The sequence below is a fragment of the Euprymna scolopes genome, chromosome 25 (genome assembly GCF_053919585.1).
Source record: "Euprymna scolopes isolate OS-2025 chromosome 25, ASM5391958v1, whole genome shotgun sequence".
In the NCBI taxonomy this organism is placed as follows: Eukaryota; Metazoa; Mollusca; class Cephalopoda; order Sepiida; family Sepiolidae; genus Euprymna; species Euprymna scolopes.
In genome coordinates, this window is record NC_136506.1 from 60,062,611 (window position 1) to 60,085,158 (window position 22,548).

Here is a 22,548-nt window from a genome sequence, read left to right on the forward strand (position 1 = left end):
GATTCGATATATTTTAATGGATTCGTCTACTAAGATAATTTAAATCTCATTTTAGTTTTCTGTTTACATTTTCGCTGAAACTCTTGTTTCAATATTAATGTTATAATACAAAAATATCTTTGAAATATTTTTTAGAAGGAATTTTGTTTCCCGAAATTATCGCCCCAAATAATGCACCCATAAGACACTGACAAAACTTAGTTTACATATAATATTCAATTTCATTAAATGTAACGAAAGAGATTACAACAATCCGTTTACCTTCACTTTATTCTTAGGCAACATTTCAATCTTCCAACACAGATTTCCACAAAAGTTTCACAGTAAGATGCATGGTTCCAACTTTTGTTTAGTCTAAGCTTAGTCTGTATTAGATTTAACATGAAAATTTGGATGCAAAAATTCAGATATGTTTGAATTAAGTATGCGGGGTTATTTTATGTACTTGTAATGAAAATAAGCTGTTTATTTCAGGCTTTGGAGAGAGATCGCGTGTATTGTGTGTATGTGTGTGGCAGTCGATATAAATTGTCACGGAAACATGTTATTTTTAAAAAAATCATGTTATTCTCGTAGATATTATTGATGAGAGAACATAGTAATATTTTGTCTACCGTGAATTACAAATCGCTTGGAATTGCTGAGAGTCCAAGGAGATTATTTTTTATGAATTTTTCTTTAATTAATGATTAATGTTTTAGTATTTGAGAGTTGATTTTTCTACAATTTTATTCTTGTTTTTTTCGAAGCGCTTATAATGTATCTTTTTTTTCAACAACTTCGATACGGCGATTTTGGAGCAACGTCACGCATATAAATGTTGCTGAATATGTAAAATGCATTCCTAATTTCTCCAACGAATTTCCAGAGTTAGAATGATTGATTGTTGTTTTAGGGGAGAAATAAATGGTCCAACAGTTTTCTATTTTGACATGACATTCCAAATATTTCGACTTGGATGTTTAATAATCAAAGCGATCTTTCTTGCCAGGAAATTTTTTAATATTCTTTCTACGAATTGCAAATTGTTTAGAGTTGATTTAACGAAAATGATGCTTAATTCTAATTTTCATGTATCCACTAGGTCCCATATTCTTTAGCGAATACAAGATGCTTGAATTTTAGAACACTTGATTGAAGTCATTCTATAGTAAGCTACAAGCGATGCGATGTCAATCTATTATTCAACTAAGCTTTGTTCTCTCCTTTGGAAGCAAAACTTCATCTAATCAACTTTCTTAATGTGCTTATACGCCTTTCTTGGAGCAGACAATGCAGATTACTTTAGATGTGCTTTCATTAAACTAATATGGACAACAACATTGCGTACGACACCATCTTGATGCTAGCTGCATGACTAGAATCGCCTGTATCGAGAAGAGCGGAAATTTGATCCGTAGTTTGCATGTCTGAAAGGTCGAATTATCACAATTCTAAATTCACAATGAAAACAAAGAAACTTCATAAGTTGAACAATTGATCTTAGCATCATTGTAACATGAATTGTTGCTATCATACAAAAGCATATGATTCAAAAGGAAATAATGGCCTTATCAACAGATTGAGACCTTGAACTTCTTTTTACGACTGTATTACAGGGTTGAGGGGAAGGTCAAACTTGTTATTTTGATTGAGATTTAAACGTCCCCACGCACTGTATACTTGCACCATGTATAAATATTCTAGCCCCATTAATGAATAGATAAGACTACGTAAACAAGATTGTTGGCATGTAATAACATTCAATTCATGAATCGGATACATGTGTAATGCATATGGTCATATTAATTTGCATCACAAATTATCTTAATAGCAATGTGCCTGCCACAAGGTTACAATTTTATACAGAACGAGTCTCTATACGAAAACAGTAAACATATAAACAGGACTCTTTTAGGAAAATGAACATCGACGTAAATCAGGTATAATTAGCATTTTATTAGACGTTTTAAAAATCTAGTGTCAACTTTATTCTTTCCTAATGCAAATTAGAACGTGTGATTTCATGAGAGCATGTCTAGTGTATGGAACTCTGCGAGGAGAGCATGTTGGTCTTCATCTGATTTGTCACGAGGAAAATGGTTTATATTGTTTTGATTAGACATTTTTTTACTCTAACAAAGCAAATTCGAAATTAATCTTTCACTATTCTTAACCTTCTGGTTCTCGCATAGATCTTTCCATATTGATCGGTCAATATGAAATTTGCAGAAAATATGAAGGTTGAAGAATTAGTTTCAATTAGAATTTTAGAGAAATATTTTGTGCCAAAATAATTTTTTTAATTGTTCCTGAAATAAAGAGGCATGAATTAAAAGACACATTTTCAAAATAATCATAAACAGTAAAACAAAGAAAAAGAAAATACCTAACAAGTCTGCTATAGAAAATGGAGGAGGTGAACATGACTAGTATCTTTTATTTCAAGCAGACTTGTGCATGCAGGATAAAAAAAAATCAATGAAACCTACAATGGCGAAAGAAGTAAAACTTCCTCGAACGAATGTTAAAATTCATTCCAACCTGGGCGAGAATTTTAATGTGTGAGGGTCACAAACGAGGAAACATGCTTATATTTTGGTTTAATTAAATCGATCGGTTGTTTAGAGACATAAGATTGCTCAAATTCATAGAGTGATAAAAGCTCATTAATGCGTGGAGACGAAAATCTAATTAATTGGGTAAGATGTGAACCTAAACTATTAGGAGAAAGATAAAAGCTCAAATTATTGAAGAGAAAATAGATTCTCATATTATTAAAGGAGGGAAAATATATGCTCACATTATTGGGGGTGATCAAAGTTCAAATTATTGGAGAGTGATCAAAGTTCAAATTATTGGAGAGTGATCAAAGTTCAAATTATTGGAGAGTGATCAAAGTTCAAATTATTGGAGAGTGATCAAAGTTCAAATTATTGGAGAGTGATCAAAGTTCAAATTATTGGAGAGTGATCAAAGTTCAAATTATTGGAGAGTGATCAAAGTTCAAATTAGTGGAGAGTGATGAAATATCAAATTATTGGAGTGTGATGAAATATCAAATTATTGGGGGAAAATGAATGGAAGATGTTTGGTTGAAGATAAAATCCCAAATTATTGTGGGTATATAAATAGTAATTTAATTGGAGGGAAATGAATACCCAAATGATTGGAGGGAAAATGAATGCCCAAATAATTGGAGGGAAAATGAATGCCCAAATAATTGGAGGGAAAATGAATGCCCAAATAATTGGAGGGAAAATGAATGCCCAAATAATTGGAGGGAAAATGAATGCCCAAATAATTGGAGGGAAAATGAATGCCCAAATAATTGGAGGGAAAACAAATGCCCAAATAATTGGAGGGAAAATGAATGCCCAAATAATTGGAGGGAAAATGAATGCCCAAATTATTGGAGGGAAGATGAATGCTCAAATGATTGGAGGGAAAATGAATGCTCAAATGATTGGAGGAAAATGAATGCTCAAATAATTGGAGGGAAAATGAATGCTCAAATGATTGGAGGGAAGATGAATGCTCAAATAATTGGAGGGAAAATGAATGCCCAAATAATTGGAGGGAAAATGAATGCTCAAATGATTGGAGGAAAATGAATGCTCAAATGATTGGAGGAAGATGAATGCTCAAATGATTGGAGGAAAATGAATGCTCAAACGATTGGAAGGAAAATGAATGCTCAAATGATTGGAGGGAAAATGAATGCTCAACTTATTGGAGAGAAAATAGATGTTCAAATAAGATGAAGGCAGTTTATCATCAAAGCTCAATTTATGGAAGAGAGCTTGAATGTTCATATTAGATGAAGATGAAAGCTAAAACCAAAGCTAAAACCAGCGAAGGAAAGTAAAGTCCAATTTATTGGAAGAAAGTCGAAAACTGAAATGATTAGAGTGGTATTAATATTAAATAATAGATCAATTATTCACCAAAACGTCAAAAAGGAAAATTTTTATAGAGATCGGAATATTTTACTTTTGATGTATTAATTGAATATATATATATATATATATATATATATATATATATATATATATATATATATTGATTTGTACGTAAATATTAAATAGTAAATTTAGGCATAAAACAAGTGTAAACACTTTGAAATTGCGAAGGAATTTCGAGTGTGTAAACTGAACTGTTCAGCTTATGCAACATCTATTTAGTGCTTTTGCACTACAACAAAGGAAAAGCCACGAAAACAAGGTGTATCAGATTCGAAAGATGATATAAGTTTTTATTCCTTTTTTAATTATTCTCTTTGACTTTATATGAAATGTGACCAAAACGTTGAGAAATATCTGTAAGTTTGCCAGCTGCTACGAAATCGCAAGTCTATGTGACAAGAGGCGGTGCGCTGTTCCGCTTGAAAGACTCTTTGGAAGCCGACCTGTTTAAAAAGGGGACATTTGGGATTGGGGCCGACAGGTTGACCTTTTAACCGGCACTTTATCTGAGAAGAGAAAGAAGTAGCAGGAAATCAGAGCCAACAAGTTAGGTTATTGAACGACGAAAAATGAATAAAAATTTAAAAATCACGTTTTCAAGCGGACACATCATATTGTTAGGATCATAGGATCATTTGTGCAGAGGTTGTAACATTTTCACCGCAAAAGCATCGCGAAATAATAGAATAGTATAATAATAGTATAAGAAAAAATAAAATTGTGTAGAACAATATTAGTCACCATTGAGAACTCGATCTTCTTCGAGGTGTAAGCATGAATAACATAGGAAATCAATCATTGAATAAAGCTTTGTTAATCACCTGGTGGTGTTCGACTTCAACAAAAAATCACCTGGTGGTGTTCGACTTCAACAAAAAATAACAGTTTAAGTTCATTGAAAAAAACAAATATGAATATTTCACGGGCCTCCATTGACAACAAGATTCACAGTGAGTTCTAGGGTTTCCTTCAAATAAGTATTCAATTTTAATCCATAAATAAACAAATGAACATGATCAAAAATATTCGAAACATGACACAATAGTCTAAACAAATCCAAATGTTTTAAACACGTCGAAATGTTCTAAACCAGTTCAAATGTCCGAAACAAATACAAATGTTCTAAATAAGTCCAAATATTGTATACAAGTTAAAACCTTCTGACCCCCCCCCCCAAATGTTCTATATAAGTTAAAATGTTCGGAACGAGTCCAAATATTCTAAACGAATCTAAATATTCTAAAAAAAGTTTCAATATCCGAAACAAGTTCAAATGTTTAAAAAGAGATCAAATATTGTAAATAAGTCCAAATGTTCTAAACTAGTTCAAATGTTCTACGCAACTTCATCTTTTCGAAACAAGTCTAAATGTTAAAACAAAACGTTATATTCCAAACAAGCCTTAATGTTTTGAACAAACCCAAATATTCTAAACAAGTCCAAATATTTTTAACAAATCCGTATGTTGTAAACAAATCCAAATATTCTTAACAAGTTCAAGTGTTCTAAGCAAACACACATTTTGAACACAGCAATATCCTGCGTTTATTGCAACAAATGTTGTTTTAAATGTTTTGAGTGCATCTCTTATTTCACGCTGTGATATTAGTTTCATGTTAAAATGACCATTTTAACAGTTGAAGAAGCGGTAAGAATAAACGAAGAAACCTGAAAAATCAATTAAATCTGGGCCTCTTAAAGTCTACACAAAAATATCAGCAAAAAATACGAGGAAGTAAAGAATTAAAGTAATAATAACTTCAAATTTAAGTCGGTAAAACACAAACACAAAGTAGACGAAACCTTGCAAATCTTAATGGAAAGGCAACGCGGAAAGAAATAAAGAGTTGTTTAATTTTTTGCAATCATGTTAGTTGAGATTTGCAAAGACGTAAACATTTAAATGATATTTTTTGTTATGAAACTTGTATTGCGTTTCCGTTATTCTGTTAATGCAGACTGTGATTGTCACAGTAAAAAAATTCTACCTTTTGCGTTTGATCTTAGAAGTGATTTCAATTATTCAGCAATAATTTCGCTTTTGTCAACAAACAACTCTTACCGAGAATCATCAATTCTTTAAATTCAAAATAAGCTTGAATAAAAGTTCTTAAAAGACAAATCAATCCAATAACGAATAAATAAATGAAATGCATACTTCAAAAGTAAAATCTATCATCGCAGACATAAATGCTATCTGTTTAGCACTGTGAATTACGACATCATCGTCTTTAGTGTAATTTGAATATTTGGAATAAAAATGTTCAATTCTTTGAGCCGGTACTTCGTGAGAATTAGAAAAAAAAATCATGACACACAGTGGACACTATCGTGAGAACAGTAGATCCACTTCTTTTGTGACATAAACTTACTTCATATTTATTATTAAATATATAAGTAAATATTAATTTATCTCAAGATAATTCAAAAGCATTTCTACGTGTAATTTTATATATATATATATATATATATATATATATATATATATATATATATATATATATATATATAAACAATTTTAACAATTATTTTATACCTAAAGACAACGTTTCATGCTTACGTAACAATCAGTGTAGGGAGTGATAATTACTGCTAGTTGGGAGATTCAAACCTCGAGTTCATAGGCTAGCATCTTACCTCAAGGCCACCGACGATTAATAGAATCATTTGGGAAAATTAAGTGCTTATAAATGACAAGTTAGCGGGCATATATAGTAAACAGCCAGAGAGTATTCAACGATTGGGATAACGTTAACAGCTTTTTCTTAATTCCATAAATAGGGTTCAAATTTAATTTTTAAAGGGACTTTATAACTATAATATTTTAAAATAAATATTAACAATTATATATATATATATATATATATATATATATATATATATTATATTATCAATAAATAGATAATGTATGAAAAATAGAATAAAAATATAATATATATAAAATAAATACACTTTTTTTTTCAGTTTCCAGCAGAATAAGTGAACACTTTATAAGCACTGATGAAGATCTTTCAAGAAATTGTTATTTTGTATATTTTCTATATTCGGTATGCATATACATATATATATATATATATATATATATATATATATATGTATATATATATATATATGTATGTATATATTATTTATTACATGCTGCAGAGAAACGTTCATACATATAGTGAAATATTTTTGTTATTCAAGTTAAGATTAAAATAGCAAAGAAAAAGGTACATTTACTAACCAAAATACAGATATAGTACGTCATTATCTAGCCTTCTTTAGGAACTTGGCGATAGTTGCATGGAAAATATTAAAGTGGCTTAAAACTAGACTTTTAAGCGATCAGTGCTTACATAATTATGTTTGAGAAAAGAATGAAATTGTTTAAAGTTTGAATGTAGTAAGCAACACAATCTAAATTGCTTTAAACTGTCGACATAAAATCAACTTTTCATTGGATTAGTTGATCAAAAGTGAATTAAAAATATAACTGTTTATACAAACAGGATCTGCAAGACGTACTTGAGAATGATCGTAAAATATTAGTGAAAATCAATTAAACTTTATTGAGCAAAGGCATTGGCAAGAAATGGGCGAGAGTGTTTTAAATAAGTAATAAAAACTATTAGCTTTAAGTAGTAGACTTATAAAAAGTGTTGTTAGATTGTTAAACTTCGTATTTAGTCTGATGAAATTTTCCATAGAATGAAACACGGACGTTTCAGAGTATTTTGCTTACATGAATATATTTTATATTACGACTAAGCTCTATTCACGTATCGAGGTAAGTATTGAAACACTATATAAATATATAAAATTTGGAATTAACTTTCATATAATTCTTACCATATATATATAATTTCAATAAGGAACGTTCTTGTTCTTTATAATGTGTTTCAAATTTATTTTTAAAATCGTTTACACATTGTATCAAACTCACATTAGTTATTTCTCTTTCTTTTCTCATTTTAGGCTCAAGGGTTTTATGCTATCAAGCAACCAAATTCTTCAGATAATATGAAACAGACTCGTTATCAGGCAGAGTTTCATTACGACGTATAAGATAAAACGCAAAAGGTAGAATATCATAGTGTTGGAATCTTTGAGCTGCACAAAAACCTTTTCCTTCTTTTAAAACTAGTACAAACAATATTTTTAATTAGTTTTATCACTTTTTTTTGTATTAAACTGAATATATCAGCTATTGGAGTTCAAAGAAAGATCGTGAGAAGATATATATATATATATATATATATATTATATATATATATATATATATATTTAAAGACGTTATAAGCGACCTTCCTATATATAGAGAGATTAATAAAAATGCAAATATTACATTGAATGTTGACAATCATTTTTGTTTTTAATACGCGTTAATAAAACATATTCTTTCGGTACTCGACTAGAAAAGGTGATGTGCAAGCTGATTTATTCATTCAAATATATAATAGATAAAATACAGGAAGGACATCTGTATGCATTTGTGCTAAAGGACAATGCATCGAGAGGATCTTCCTGCATTATTAGTTTTAAAATATCCCTCTCTCCCACTATAAAAGAAAAGTAAAAATTGGTCATCGCTTAAACTAACCTGTGTTTGTGATCAGGAAGGATAAAGACACTTATCCCATAATGGTAACCGTCGAGGCTCCCTCCCAGATAAATCCATAAGATAACAAGTTTCTGGAAGGTACCAAATTGACCAATGTGAGTGAGTAGGGTGTCGAACTGCATATTTCTTACTGAACAGACAGATCTGGAACGAAAGAAAAAGACCAGAATTTGCAAATAGGATTTCAAAACCATTTCAACATTAATAAAAATATTGTAGAATTTTTATTCTTATTATTAAAATAATTATTGCGTTTGTTTGTTAGTTGTTTGCATATTTTCCATACAGCAATAACTATTTTTAAGAATATTTCTATTAATAAATTAGGATAGTGTGTCATTATCTTATTGAGGATGCCAATGGATTAGAAAAGACATAACGATCGATCGGCATTTACATAATGACGTCTTTATTTATCATTAATAAAAACAAAGCACAAACGTACACTGGTAAGGGACGCAACTCGAGACAATGAAAACTCTTGTTAGTTCCTCATGCAACATCTTCTCTTTTCTCAATGACAAAATAAAGCAAAGAAAAACAAAAAGTCTAAGAATTAAAACAGAATCTATGAAATATAGTGATCTAGGCATTCATTGGGCTGACTACCCTCATACCTAACAGGGAGTATTCTGTACTTTCACTTATGTTGTGAAATCCCTGAATCTCACAGGATCTCTTACTATTCTTCCCAACCTTTCCGGGCTTGGTTTTGTTGGGGATGAGGTCGGGTTTGGACTTTCTCTTATTTCACATTCATATTGAGGTGGTTCTGTGGTGCATATCTCTTCTGTACCCTGCTCTGCATTCTTGGCTCTGCACTTCATATGGTTGGCGTATTACTGATGTGAGTGGGGATGTCTCTGCAGTTTTCTTCAAATCTACTCTATTCCGTCGATATAATTCACCATCCACTTTTATATGGTATGATCGCTCATCCAGTCTCCGCCCTATCACTGCTTCCCTCCATTCTTTTTGACCATTTATGTGTGGTTTCATCCGTACTAAATCTCCCAGATACAATGGTTTCAGTGGTTTTACTTTGTGGTTGAAAGAATGTTCTTGCCTCCTGCGGTCTTGCTTCACCATTTTTCTTAGATTTTTGGTCAATTCTGGCTTGAGTAAATCCTCCCTGGTTGGGAGAAGTGTTTTTGTTCTCCTTGACATCAGCTTCTGAGCTGGTGATAAGAGACCCTTGCCTGGCGTATTCCTGTGATCCAACATTGTTAGGTATGGGCCAGCCTTATTTCCATTGTTTTCTGGAAAGGTTTTTGCCATCTTATCTGCAGATTGCACCTTACCATTTGTCTTGCTATTGTGTAGACTGACCAGTATATGTATAAAACACCACTTTTTTTGCAAAGGTAGAAAATTCCTGGCTACTAAACTGACGCCCATTATCAGTTACCACCTGAGCTGGTATTCCATGTCGATCAAAATGGTGTTTCAGTTTAGTTATCACTGTCTTTGCTTTTGTATTGAGAAGATTTCCCAAAAGTTGCTCATGTAATCAACTGTGCAGAGATAAATAAATTAAATAGATCTATTCCTACTTTTGTCCAGGGTCTGTCAGGCATTTCATGGACCCTTAATGGTTCTGCTGGATAGGCTACTTCATATTTTTACATTTGGGACATTTTGAAACGTAGTCACTTATGTCACTGTTTATATTTGCCCAATACAAGCATTCTCTTGCGCTTCTGTAACATCCCTCTACTCCCAGGTGTGTGGAATGCAGCTTTTCTTTCAACACTCCCCACTGTCAGTGAGACCACTACCCGGTTTCCTCTGAAAATTAGCCCATCTTGCACCGTCATTTCACTCTGTATATTAAAATATTGTCTCACCTCTGAGTCAAGATGTATTTTGTCTTCTGGCCATTCTTCCAGAATTACTTGCTGCAACTGCTACATGCTTCTGTCTTCCTTCGTGGCTGAGCGCAGTTCAAGTAGTCTTCTCTCTGTTACAGGAATATATTCTGCTTCCTTCACATCATCTTCACCGTCCATATACTCACCGCCCAATCTATAGATATATGCTCTTGATAACGTGTCTGCAAGGAACATTTTCTTACTTGGATGGTACAGAACTGTAGCAACGTAAGCCTGTTGTCGCATCAGCATGTTTTGCAGTCGTTTTGTGCATTTCACCAATTCTTTTTTCATGATCACTTCCAGTGGCCTATGATCAGTTAGTATTGTTATCTGTCGACCAAACGTATATTGGTGAAACCGTTCACATGCGTAGACTACTGCTAATAGTTCCTTCTCAATCTGTGCATACCGAGTTTCTGTGTCAGTCAGTGCATGGCTGATATAGGTTAGCGGTTGACCCTCTTGCAGTAATGCAGCCCCCATGCCCTTCTCACTTGCATCGCATTGAATGACCAAAGATTTGTTGGGGCCATAGTACCTTAATACTGGTGCCTCACTCACTAACTCTTTAATTTCCCCAAAAGCCTTTTCATGAATTTGGGACCATGTCCATGTCACATCTGCCTTCATTAAATTTCTAATTGGGGCCATCACGTCAGATATGTGTGGTAGACATTTTGCCAGGTAATTTACGAATCCAACCAATCATTAAACTTCCTTCACATCTGTTGGGCACGGCGTCTCTTTTATGTCTCTTACCTTCCCTGGATCAGGACGTAAACCATCACTGGTAATCATGTGTCCCAGGAAAGATATAGACGTTTGTCGTAGGTTCAACTTTTCAGCATTCAATCACATCCCACGATCACAACATCTCTACAACAGTTTCCCGAGTTTTTGGTCATGATCAATTTTTGCTTCTTCCATCGTTTTACCCTTCCCAGTCACCAGAAGATCATCCGCTTTGTAATCCACCCCCTCTAAATCGGACACATTGTCAAAAAGAGTCTTTTGAAATATCTCCGGTGCTGGAGCAATTCCGAAAAGTAAAACTTTCCACCGGAACCTACCATATGTTGTAGAAAATGTTAAGCGACTGTGGGCTTCGTCTAATTTTACATGCCAAAATCCATCTCGTAGATCCAGGGTAGAAAATACCTTGCTGTCAATTGACCTAATTCTTCCTTGAATACATCTTTGAAGTCATTGGAAATGCTTTCCGAGTACTGGCTGCTGGATTCATTCATTTGGGAAACTTTGGTGACCATTTTGAATTTGTCATTATTGATTGTGACGAGTTCCATTTTTTGGATTGCATTTGCTCAAGTAAGGGATGGAAATCCACTTTCACAATGACAAACTTGACTGCATATTTTTGTCCAGTTTTGGGGTTTATCATTTTTACTCGACACTCTCCCAATGGCTTCACTTCTGCTCCATTCCACATGACAAGAGTCTTATTTGAATATTCCAGTGTTTTTCCAATCACGTGTTTCTCATTCAATATGTTCACGGACGCTCCACTATCGAGCTGAAAGACAATTGGTTTTCCTTTCACCACCATTTCTGCATTTATCACCTCTTCACTTACAGCATTCTCCTTTTCCTTAATTGTTACGCTGTCTACATGTCCATAGTCTGAACAACCACTACTGTCGTTTTCCTGGCCATAATGTTGGGTTTTGACCGTCTGCACCTTCTTTTTCCTTGATACTTTGCATTTCATGGGAAAGTGTTTTTTCCCCCTTACATTTATAACAGATTTTACCAAGTGCAGGACATAACTCTTTGTTCGCTCCATACCGCAATGCACGCGCCTAGCACTTGTGTGCTGATGTCTTACTCCTGGATTTAAAATCAACCCTGTTCACTCCTTTAGGCCTTAGGATTTTGGACTGGACTGTAGCATTTTCAGACAGCTTATAGATGTCAATACATTTTTGTAAGTCTGTCTTATTTTCAATAAATCAGCTTGTGTCTGAGGATTGTGTATTCCCAGTACTACCTGATCTCTGAGTACTGATGAAACGCAATTGTCGCAAAAATTGCACGTTTTTATCAACGTCCGAAGTGCCGTAATAAAGGATTCCACAGTCTCTGATTCTCCTTGCTTCCTAGAATGAAATACGTAACGCTCGTAGGTTTCATTCGTTTTAGATCGGTACACTCAGATTGAGTCAAATGAATGGGATAGGTATCTGCAGGGATACAGACTTCACCTGATTAACAACCATAGTTAATGTAATAATACTATTACTAATAATAGGTAATATCAACCTAAAATCGACCCAACAGAAAATTCTATGGATCTGTTTTTAACATCATTTAAACCATTATTGCTCCCGAGCAACGTAGGGACACATGGCTTGCTATTTATAAATAAAATAAATGCTACAAAATGCATCAATAAGTATTTCATTAAAAGTTGGATTCTTTTTCTGTATCAACTCGTATCAACTCATATCGTAATCATTATCTACTAAAAATGGCGCAAGGAATTTTTACACATTCTAATATTTTTATTTATTATTTTTTAATAGAAGTGGAAACTGATGCTGTTTTGGCCGACAACCTAAAAACAGAGCAGCCATAAGAAATATTCTTTTCTCGCGTCAGTCATCAACATTCCAATGAAATGAATGATAAAACAGACAAATTAAAAAACAGTAATCTAATTTCATGAATTTCATGGCAGTCAATTTCCTTTTAAAGTTTTGTATTTCATATACAACATATGCTACAATGACCAATTATATTATTCGATTTAACAACTTATTAGAGGCACAAGACAAATACAGCAATTGTAAAGAAAGATGGCAAACGTAAAATTTGTAAATAACACATCCGTTTTTAGGCTGTAAAAGTACAGGAAAATGAAGTATTGTTTCAGCTGCCAGCACCACAGCAAGTGTTGATGAAAAGTGCAGAATGGGTCACTTCTCCAGTTTTGGTTATCAAAACTAGGATGTTATTGTAGTGGGAGAAACAGCTCAGTAGGTCTGGTTGGCGTTTCCAATTGATACTGGTCGAATGTGGATATCACGCCAAGATTGGATGATTGCAGATTGTTTATCTGAGTCGGAGAAAAACAATCCTCATGCTCGGTCCATTGACTTTTTGAGTCTATATCTAGGCGGAAGTCAATAGTCGGACAAAGAATATCAGCGGGAGAAGCAGGTCGAAAGTTACTAGGGCGTAGGCAAAAACAGATCTGCTAGTTGCAGTCGAGTGCACCAGCTGGAAACACCAACAGGACTAGCTTACCAAGTCAATTTCGATGCTAGTCACAGTCAGTTTTGTGGGCTGTTAAAGTTTGCAAAACTACAAGTTTGCCAGAAAAGAAAAATAAATCGGCCAGTAATTTAATATGGACCGGAAATAGAGCATCACATACAAATATATTTATATTAAGAAACGGCCACAAACTTCCTTGAGGACAAGTAATGTAGGTGAGCTTGTGCAATATGAGCTACTGAAGAAACAGTATGTGTTTATGATGGAAGCAAACGATATGACACAAGACTTTTTTTTAGTGAGAGTAAACCAGCTGACCTGAAAGAGTACTCTGATAAGGTACAAATATAGTAATGAATGGGCCCGTTGAAATTACCCGGATAGGACGCAACAGATAGTAAATCATGCCCTTCCGACAAGGATGATACCTTAGAACAGAACGATACTTTATTCCAATAAAGAAGGGTTTGAACCTTAATTGGTACAAGGTCGTTTGATGTAAGAGAAAAAACAATGTGCCCGAATAACACAGAGAAGCTGTAATGGGGTAAAATAGCTGTAACTGGACCAGTCGACATTCCCTAGTGATTGCGCCTCAGACGGTCGGCAATAAAACAATTTTTTTCGTGAAAGAAAAATTAGTATCTTAGTACCGAAGCCAGAGCTGGTTGCTAATTACATGCCAAAGCGAACAAACCAGTGAAAAGGATTAACGAGAGATAAAATGACAAAAATTAATTTATTATACTGTAATAATGTGCCCTGAAACAACTTATATGCTTTGATGTTATATTACGTCGCTAAAATCTCCATATTTTCCTCTGTTGTCATTTTTCATAGCCATATGAATCCAAGGCAGGTACATCACAACAACATAAGATATGCCACCAACGTAAGATATCGACACGAATATCAAACATAACCAATAAATTGCAAGCAACAATATAAGACATCACGTCAAAATATCCATTTTATCCATTCATTGCCTTTTGTTCTTCCTCATCTCTAACACCATCGGATGGGTTGTTCATTTCACTCAAGTAACATTGTTAAATTGTTAATTTTTCAAAACTACAGCAGTAGCAAATGAAGATTTAAAGGACTAAAGTCGAAAATACTTACAAATAAGGTTTTCTAAACAAACAAAAAAAAAGAACTTACATAAAATATCATTTATTGTAGCAGTGACAATAATGAAACCCGAATTACAAAGGATTTATTTTGAAACATTTTTTTGTTTTAAAGAAATAACAAAAACAACATTCAACACGCTTAAAAATAAAATTTGTTGCTTTTTCATTTTTGGCAAAATTAACTAAAACAAAAGTTTTTAAAAAATGGTGGCAAATATCTAAAATAAAAATAACGACTTTTTTTTTGCTTTATTGTTTTGATAAATAATTTTGACTTTTCCGTACATTTTGTTTATGTTGTAATTTTCGTCTGAATAAAGCATGTCCAAAATATTTTAAAATGAAACAATTCGCGGATTGGACTATGCTAATACACAACAGCAGTAGCAACTACAACAAGAAAAATTCGAAAATAAAAATCACTAAACATTTTTTATGATGAATAAATACAATTATGCAAATAGCAAATTAAAGAAACGAAATTGTTATGTGAAATTGCATTATTTAAAGATTCTGCAGAAGACAAGGTTCACGATATCTCATTCTTTATCAGATTCTAAGAAGTGCACAAATCTAAGACTTCAACAGAACGACGGAAATAATGTTTTGACCACATGAATCCCAACATTTTCTTGCTGAATATTTACATTATTCCGCCGTGTTTAGACCAGGAAAGATTGAAATGGTTGATGATTAAATGTGTATGTTGATTGTAACGAAAACAAAATATGATGTAAAATAGAAACGCTGAATTGAATAATGGTTGGTAACGCTGATGACAGTTGTCAAATTGTGATTTATTAATTTTGATTAGGAACAAAGATGCTTGTAAAGAATGAAATCCAAATGAATTAGGCAACCTCAGCTCGGAAATAGAGAATCATGTCAACTTTCAGCTATTAGTTAAGTGGTTAATCGCCATTAAATAATGGTGTTAAATCGAGTGAAAAGGTTTAGTAAATCACCGGTTGTCACCAGTTCTGAGAATTAATTGCAGCAAATTTGTCCTAAAAACTCGCAGATGTTATCATTTAGTTAAAAAAAAAAAAAAAGAAAAGATTTTGTACTTTTAAGCTCATATCTTGTATCACGCCAGTAAGTCAAAACCATTTGATATTAAGTGTTTTAGAGGATCAGGGAAATCCCTATGGGATTATAAAAAGTGTATTTTAGCTTCTTAATAACAACATAAAGAAAGAAAATTTTCTAGATTAATCTTGTAGGGCGGTATAATGGTTTTGCCATCAGCGAAAATAAAATTATTAAAGCTTACTAAACCGTTTTTGCAAATATGTCAAAGGGAACAATATTAATATTGTGTTGCTTGAGAAAGCCTATTACGCAAGGGGACAGAAAAGAAAAATCGCCTTGTTTGTATCAAGTGTCGGTGTACAGAAATTCATTTCAATGTAATCTAGAAGTAACCATTTAATATTCTCCAAACTATGGCAAGACGGAAGCATGAAGCATTAACCATTCAAGTCAGACCGACAAAATATAGCAGCCAACGAAGATCCAAGGCATTGACTTAACATTTTCCAGCCTAACTCCAATACGAAGCAAGCAGACATGAAAGGCAAAATCAAGCATTTCTCCCAAGCCCAATAGTAAGCAACCTCTCCCGAGCCCAGTAGGAAGCAACCTCTCCCGAGCCCAGTAGGAAGCAACCTCTCCCGAGCCCAATAGGAAGCAACCTCTCCCGAGCCCAGTAGGAAGCAACCTCTCCCGAGCCCAATAGGAAGCAACCTCGCCAAAGCCCAATAGGAAGCAATCTCGCCCTGGCCCAATAGGAAGCAACCTCGCCCAAGCCCAATAGGAAGCAATCTCGACCTGGACCTGGAAGCAAGCAATATTTCCAAATTAGAATCATATATCGATTTCATATTATATCATTCAATTTCTCTTAATATCGCCTTTTATTTACGTTTTTGACTTTTCTCCCATCATGTAATTTTTTTATCGCTTTTATCCACTTCAAACGAAGCACACTCACTGAGATATAAATAACTACTGTGAATTAAGTATCAGACATAGGGGACATGCTAGGTGGAGAGTGGTTCAGCAAGATGTTTGTTCACACCACATTTAAATTAAATTTCTGCGTGTTGCTGCAGTTTGAGGAAAGAAGGTATTGGAATAGATTATGGCAATGTGACAGAAATTAGATCTTCGCAGACATTAAAGACCCAATAGTGTCCAAGATCCTCGGAAAGAGTGCTATCAGCCATGAAGTATGCACGGTGTCACGATGAAAACGAGATTTAAAACAAACGTATCAGAGTTTTAATAGTAGATTAGACCATCCGTGACCCGTTGAGTCGGTATTATATATATAAAATTTGGCATTACTTGATAATCATGTTTTTACAAAAAGTATTAACTTGAAAATAAATTGATAAAGGGTGAATTGTGGTAGCCTTTGATAAATTTTGAAAAAACTTCATTTTATGACGTCATCCATTTTCAAGCAAATATATATAGTTCTTTCTAAGCAGTTCGAGTCGTAAGCAAACATCATATTTGAAAGGTTTTGTGGGTTATTCCAGATCAACATTGGCCGTCCTTGTGGTGCCCATGACCTACTCCACATTGAGGCTCATAAGATTGATGGACAGGTATAAGAAAAAAAAGATAAGATACTTTTATATAGCGTGAAAAGAAGATGGTAGTTTACATACGATCACAAGATATAAACCATAACGTATTGTGAAAGGATGAGAACAAAACAAATGACCAACTCTATTCCACCCAAAGGTTAGATGGCTCAATTGATTAAGACGAGAAATAACGCATCTTTGTGCTCCAATTTAATAGCCACGTGTCCAATTGTATGTCTTTACAATGAATAAAATTCATTTTTTTCTTCTTATGTTCACCCCTTACAAAGCATATCGCCACTTTGACGTAAGAGGCTATTATTTGGGGCCATATCTAGGAAAGATTAACAAGATATTTGTTTATGTTAAATTTAAAGTTCTGCATATCAGTACAGCCAAGGAAGCAGGCAACAGGAAGGGAATTCCAAAGTCTAGCTGTTTGAGGGAAGAAATTTGCATTTAGGGGCAACAGCAGTGAGGGAGTGAGATCTTCTTGCTAAGCAGGTTTGTCGGGGATATCTACGTCGATATGTAAGTGAAACAAGATCATCAGAACACATTCCATTAAAATATGTGTAAAACAGGCACATTGCAGCGATGGGACAGGGGCTGGAGCTTAGTTGATAAAGTGGGACCGATTAGATTCACAACTTTTTTGGACCCTATTTAAGAGGGAGGGACTAGTGGTAGATGCATCAGCTCAGATGTGGCAACAATACTCCATGCATGGGCGAATGGTGGCCTTGTAGAGGTACAGGATACTCAGGTGTGAGTAGCTTTCTAGCTCGATAGAGAGAACTCACCTTCTTTGCAGCAGCCTTTCCAGTTCATATTGCCTGCAAATGTTAGGTCGAGGAATTTTAAGATAGAATTCTCAGGTGCTATTTGTCATGGATATAGGTGGTTGAAGAGGCGTCTTGTAATTGTTAAAGGAGAGCAGCTTAGTTTTACTAGCATTAAATGTTACCATCCATTTGCGGCTCCATTAGTCTGGAGGTGATTTTCTAACGATACTGCCATTGTCTTATATTTATGTACATCTGCTTTTTACTCATGCACATTATATCAGCAAATATACCCATTTCGGACACAATATTCTAAGGGAGGTCGTTTATGAATATATGGAATAATAATGATCCAAGGATCGACTCCTGAGGTACTCCTGCATTAATGCTAAATGATAACCTATATGCTTCATATTATATCATTCAGAAGGATCTAATTATATTTAGTGTACGTCCAGTTATACCGTTCGATTTAATTTTCATTAGCAGCCCTTTGTACCACACTTTGTCAAAGGCCTTGAATATATCAAGGGCTACAGACCTGGCTTCGCCCGGTAAATGCGTTCAGAGATGACTTAAAATATCTGCCGTAGAACGACATTGCCTGAATTCATACTGTTTGTCAGAGAGAAGATTTGCTTTTGTGAAGTGATGAACTAGTGCTTGATTAATTAAGGTCTCAAAGATTTTAGTGAAGAGTGGGAGGAGACTAATGGGGCGATAATTGAAAGGGTCTGTTCTTTCACCAGAACTCTTGTACACTAGTACCACAAAGGCCATCATCCAGCTTAGGGAAGCAAGATTCATTAAGGCTTGGAAAGTATGGGGGCTAGCAGGGATGAGATCAGGCCCACACGCCTTTGAAGTGTCTAAGTTTTTTATGATATCGCGGACATGAGAAGAAGTGATTTTTACGTCATCTAATGTGGCTGCATTTGATCTATTCTTATTTCTTTTTTCTTGAACGTTTGAATTATTTATATTAGGTTGATACAAAAATAATATCGTTTTTCTTCTATAAATTTAACTTTAAAAAAAAAACGATATTATATTTGCACCAACCTCATATCATTCAGATTTTTCCTACCATTTAAGGCATTTGCGTACAAGTAGAAAGTATGCAAAATTATAAACGATGACACCAAGGTTTTAGTAGCAAATATTGATTTACTCTCGTGGAATTCTTTGAATTTTATATAATGACTTGACAACCAAATGTCGTAGCTAGTGTGAATAGTTCCGTTTAACATCAGACAAGAATCGTTTGATTTCGTCTTGAAGAATTGAATTTGATCAATAAAAAGCCGTGGCAACATAATCCTCTCGGACATTGAGTGTACTTCACTTTCGAAGCGCATGGGAAAATCAAAGAAGTTCTACAAATGTTATTCTTTTTATGAATAAATGTTATTCTTTTTATGAATAGACTAAATATGACATTCGGATAATATCGAGTTTGTTTGCTCTGTATTTTAATTTCCATTGTTAGATTTAGTTGCATTTTCGGCTGAAAACCAGTGGGAAAATAGCGATAAAACACTTTGGTGGGTTACTGCTTATGTCTGAGATGAACCTCATTAAAATGCCTTCACGAGTTTCAAGGGAAGATTAAATATCGGAGTTTAGCTAAAGAAATCAAACCCGATTTTATTTCTTCTGAATTTAACTGACAGAATAAATAGTTATGGTTGGAAAATGTAGAGACAAGCCTTTAAGAATAATGTGCGAAATCCGTTGTTACATACCGATATGAACACTTTGCTTGAGAGCGGAAGTTGCCCAAATTATATGTGACCTACAGTTATTTCCAGATGAAGCAACATTCGAGAAAATATTCACATAGTTCATATAAAGAATTGTCTGGCACATTAGACTAGTTTTGCAGGTATATTGATTTATATATATCACAAATTTAGCTTAGTTCTTAAAATTTATGAACTTTCTTTGTTTCGAATTAAAACAAAACCAACATTACAATCTTCATGCATCCAAAAGTTGTAGACATGCACAGAATTAAACGGCACATTTCTTATTGATTAAATGGTTAAAATAAAATTCATTACCTTCAATTAACCTGAATAATAAAGAGAAAGCTTTTATCTACGCTAAAAATCTTTATTGATGATCGACGGCGACTAAAATAACGAACACGTTTAATTCTATTATTTAATTGGAATTCATTATTGATATGAGTATTCTTTATATTAATTTATTGCGGACTATTATTCTCATCTTTTTTTTTTTACAAAAGCAGAGGAATAGTTGGCCGAAACGTCGTGAAACAACTAAAAAAAAGATGAGAATAATAGTCCGCAATAAAATAAATTAACATTTATATCTTTCAAGCAAACACCATTAAAATTTAATATTGGTCATCGAGAATGGATTCAATAATAATTAATGAACCATAGTATTACAAAACTACACCAAAATGTATTTAGATATATTGAAATGATGAAACAATGGCTTGAATAAAGGAGAAATAATCTAAACATATTATTAAATATTCTTCCATTTCAAACAACAGCAAAAGTTTTTTTGTTTGTATATAAGTAATAATGATTAAAAAAAAGTAGACGAATTACTGATTTTTTTTAAAGCTTTGTCATTTTTGCACCAGTAATTTACGAACATGTCGTCGTCTTTCGCCATAAAATGAAATGATTTTTGAATGCTACACTACAATTACAAGTCGAGTGTTCATTAATCAATATTAATCCGATTAATTTTGAAATTTATTCAATGAAACAATTTTGTGAAATAATAGTAAGAGAAATAATTTTTAGTTGTATTGACTATTTTTTATGAGCGTGAAAATTTTAAAGTATTTGAAGAACAATCACGTTCGATCATTTAATAAGGAAGAGATGGGACCAGAAAGATTTTTGTTTATACATGCTATAGATTTCATGAAAATTAAATGTTTTGTTTGTTATAGTTTTTTTCAGTCTTTCGCAAATATGACCAAACTAGTTTGATTCTTTATTTACGAATAAGTCGCAACTTATTAAGACGAAAAGCAACGTTAATGAATTGAACTGATTGTCAGCTAGATGGTAAAAACATATTTGAGGCTTGAAAATAAATAGAATTAAAAAATTGATTACGCATGGGGATGTTTATGACGCGTATTTTTTGATATTGGGTTTAAAAACGACTCTTATGATCTGCATAGCAGCAGTGCAGGGAGGATGTGTTTCAGAGATAAGAAGTCTGGGGGGGGGAATTTTGTTCTTATTCCATTTTATGTTATGCACACAAAGAAAAGAAAGTTCTTTGTAGTTGTAATAAAAAGATGAATTCTTGCTGTGGGTGTTATACAAGGAGGAACCGGAGGTCAAAACTTAGAGCATTTCCATAGAAATAACAATCAATTATTTTTTCTGGCATTCTATCATCTCTGCATTCGATCATTCCTGAATTATATTATTCCTGCATTCGATCATTCCCGCATTCAATTATTCCAGTATTCGATCATTTCCATATAAATATCAAACCCAAATTAATTGGATGATAAAAAAAATGTCGAAACACTCATTGCTGATTTATATTTAATAACTTTGGAGAAATTCATGAATAATTCATTGCTACAAAAGGTCAGCCATTTTACGATGTACTTATATAAAGAATTAAAAAAATAATCACGTTCTCTACAGTTTCTCAGTACACGTTTCCTAAAGTGTGAAATAAAAAAGGATTTTTATGATTATAAACGTTGAACATTTTTGGAAAAAATAATTTTCCAAATTTAAAAAAATGATTCTTTTTTCTCAGATGTTTAAAGTTTCCATCATGCTGTGTCACGTTTTTAATTAAATTGTAAAATATTTTGTTGCTTATATCCAAATTGACATGTATTGAAAAAAATATTTTTTAATTTTTAATTATTTTGAAGAAATATTTATTCCATTATTTTGTTATTACAGAAATGATAGATTTTAAAATACGGTTTCAAATTTTAAATAGCTTACATTTTTTTTAATTTGTAATAATTCTAAAATTTATGTCATTTTCAACTTGAAATGTCTTGCTTTAAATATTTTAGTAGAAACTCATTGTTTAATAAAGTTAAGTATGCACCACGTGACATAAGCAATCTTGTAACATGAACGTTTTTTTTTTATAAAGCAAATCTAATTACAACAGTTACATGATATTCTTTTGTGGTTGGAACTTTCTGTTTATTCTGTAATTGATGTTTTCTGTTCCTTGAAACTATTTGACACATGGAAGAAAAAGCATGTATTTAGTATCGAACGGAATTTTTAATCATTAACCCACATGTGGAACAAGTTACCAAATGAGTTAAAACAGTGTTGTCTTCAATTCCAAGCAAATAATAAACCGTTCGAGTGGTAAGTTTTTCATTGTATTCTTC

General features: G+C 33.2%; 1 protein-coding gene across 3 annotated transcripts in view; it reads right to left on the reverse strand.

Annotated features, from left to right (window-relative positions):
• Window positions 1-22,548, reverse strand: part of LOC145247372 (organic cation transporter protein-like) — a 255,075-nt gene that overhangs the window by 153,870 nt on the left and 78,657 nt on the right. For 2 of the 3 annotated variants that reach the window (XM_080109052.1, XM_080109053.1), the window contains exon 3: window positions 8,527-8,691. In XM_080109052.1, the coding sequence (XP_079965178.1) occupies window positions 8,527-8,669 (143 nt within the window). In that variant the 5' untranslated portion in view covers window positions 8,670-8,691. Of the gene's footprint in view, window positions 1-8,526; window positions 8,692-22,548 lie in introns of those variants that run through there. The other variant, XM_080109054.1, reaches the window with a different exon arrangement.